This window comes from Anolis sagrei, chromosome 1 (assembly GCF_037176765.1).
Source record: "Anolis sagrei isolate rAnoSag1 chromosome 1, rAnoSag1.mat, whole genome shotgun sequence".
Classification (NCBI taxonomy): Eukaryota; Metazoa; Chordata; class Lepidosauria; order Squamata; family Dactyloidae; genus Anolis; species Anolis sagrei.
Window position 1 is genome coordinate 217,025,049 of NC_090021.1, and position 2,490 is coordinate 217,027,538.

Genomic DNA, 2,490 nt, shown 5'->3' on the forward strand with positions numbered 1-2,490 from the left:
CACCATCCCCCATTTCTTTCCTTAGGAATAAAAAGCTCTCAGCTAGGCAAGTTCTGTTACTTCGGAAGCCTGAACCCAACTGTTGAACTTGCTAGGCCATCCTAACCATTTCACTAAGTATTGCTTTCTCGCCCCCTGGCCTTTTGTGGATAGAATTTTTTCAATCCTGTAGATGCAGTCTTTGTCTGTATTAATCTTTTGCAGTTCTTCAGCATAAAAGCTGCCTATGACATCTTCACCCCCATAATCTTTCAAAAGAAACACCGGCTTGTCTGTTTTTTGAAGAACCTGGTCCACAATGAATATCTCTGTGGTAAAGTTCTGTTCATACCCCTTAGCAAATTTACCCTTGCTTTTGGAAATCCTCACGTGGTCTCCTTTTCTGATTTGGTTTGCTTTTACCTCTATTCTTTTCACAGGGGGCCCGTAAACTCTCCTCCACACTGTTAAGGCGTTGGAGTCGTTAACATCTACGGGTCTCGCTTTGATAGTGCGGTGAAAACTGTGGTTATAACTTTTGAGTAACAAAGGCAGAACATCGATGTAGGTAAAAGTGTTATGAGCTGTGAAATATCTCCACATTTTTGTTTTTAAAGTTCTGTTAAATCGCTCCACAACTCCAGCTTTAACCTCGTTGTTGGTGACAAAGTGATGGACCCCATGATGTTTCATAAGCGTGGATACTGCCTTGTTTAGAAACTCTCGCCCCCGGTCTGTCTGTAATTTTTCAGGTTTTCGACCATCTTGTGTAAAGATTGCATTAAGCCCCCCTGCCACCTCTCTAGCTGACTTATCCTTCAGAGGTACTCCCCATGCGTATTTAGACAGGATGTCTATCACTGTTAAAATGTATTTGTAACCACGGTTATACTTTGAAAGTCGCTGCATATCCACTAAATCTGCCTGCCATTGAGAATCCACATGAGAAACAATAGTCTTGTTTCTTCTAAAATGGATCCTCGCTGGCCTGTGTAACGTGTAACTGTCTTGTTTGGATAACCATTGAGTAACATCCCGCTTCCTCACACTTTTGCATTGTTTTCTGGCTTCTTGAAAAAGCGGACAAACGCCTCCGAGGCTTCCTACCTTCCCCGGCGAATAATATATTTTCTTTAGGATTTCTGCGTATTCTGACATGGTTCTTAATGCATGAAATGAACACAAGGGTATAGATCAAACTCATTTTATTGAGAAAACACACATAGCATCTCTATTCTGCTGGATTTGTTTTAAAGACAGGACATGATGGAAACTTCCATGGTCTGCGAGTCCCCGATCTGTAGATTCCGCACATCACCCGAAAAGTGGATACTTCCCTACGGAAATCAAACAAATAGCAATGAGTCTACAACACACAATTTCATCACTCTCTTTCACAACACCATACCCCACCCTACCCCACCCCCACACATACACAGTATGGACATTCTAACGCTTACCTTAGAACTCTCAAAACCGTCAGAAGTGTTTTCATCAACAGCCGTGTTTTCCTTTTCCTCTGCCGCATACTTCAACAGATCAGATAGGAGTGACCTCCGAATGCTTCTGTCTGGGTTTGGTTCTTCACACATACTCTCGCTATCCTTATAGTCTGCTTTACAGTCCATTCCTTCATCCATCTTTTCAGCCTCAGCCTCCGCCCGGCGTTTTTCCTCCATTTTGGCATGCCATCTTCTCAAATCCTCAGGGTCTGTATCAGGCACTATCTCTTCGTCCTGGTAGCCGAGGTTATTAGTCAGACTTCCATACCCTTCATCATCAACATCCACATCAGCGTCGCCACATCGCATTCTCGGCATTTCAGGGTAAAGCTTTTTCAAATCGACACAGTCTGTACCCCGACCATAAAAATCAGGCTCAACATCTGTGAATTTATTTTCCACAGCATAAAGACCCGGTAATAAGTTGAGCCTTGTCGGTGGTTTTGCACTCGAGGATTCTCTCCGCTTTTTAGGACTGTTCACAGGTGTTCCCGGTATGGAAAATCCTGTTGCCCCTTCTGTGATCGGATAAGACCAGTACCTGTACTCGCTTTCAGCTGTTCTCTTCATAGTTGCTTTTTTCTTTCTAGGCGCATCTGGTGCTGAAAGGCTCACGGAGGTTGAAGGGCCAGCGGGCGATTCCATATTATGTGTTGTTCTGCAAAATAGTCAGAGCGCCTCCCTAAAACTCTAGTACAGTTATTTAAACCCTAAAAACACCGCCTATTGGGCCCCACTATCACATGGGCATCTTGAGGGCCTAAACCATTCCCTATTGGTTACCACACATCACGTGATGGCATCTTAGAAAGGGGCCGCTAGGGGCTCAGGCTGTTCATTTCCACATGCCATTCGTTGGGGATAGGTCTATCCATGCTATGTTCCACACAAATGGGTTGGGCGGGGTGGGGGTGGACACTGGGGTGGGGTTTCAGCCCGTGGGAGGGACTCTCAGGCATCCATTTCCTGTTTAGGGCAGGCGGGACTTCCGGGCATTGAGTGGGCGGGG

At 45.1% G+C, this 2,490-nt stretch overlaps 1 protein-coding gene across 1 annotated transcript; it reads right to left on the bottom strand.

The window, feature by feature from the left end:
• Window positions 1-1,209: 1,209 nt before the first annotated feature.
• Window positions 1,210-2,173, bottom strand: LOC137095945 (uncharacterized). Its single transcript, XM_067463217.1, has 2 exons — window positions 1,440-2,173; window positions 1,210-1,316 (listed from the first exon to the last, which is right to left on the bottom strand). Exons 1-2 carry the CDS (start codon window positions 2,124-2,126, stop codon window positions 1,230-1,232), a joined length of 774 nt encoding a protein of 257 aa, XP_067319318.1. The 5' UTR covers window positions 2,127-2,173; the 3' UTR covers window positions 1,210-1,229.
• Between the last annotated feature and the right edge of the window lie 317 nt (window positions 2,174-2,490).

What these genes read in the sequence shown, in the direction of transcription:
- LOC137095945 (XM_067463217.1), bottom strand. Translation starts at nt 2,126, where the DNA reads ATGGAATCGCCCGCTGGCCCTTCAACCTCCGTGAGCCTTTCAGCACCA. An exon ending in ACGGTTTTGAGAGTTCTAAG is followed by an intron (nt 1,317 to 1,439) that starts GTAAGCGTTAGA and finishes TGATTTCCGTAG; the next exon opens with GGAAGTATCCACTTTTCGGG.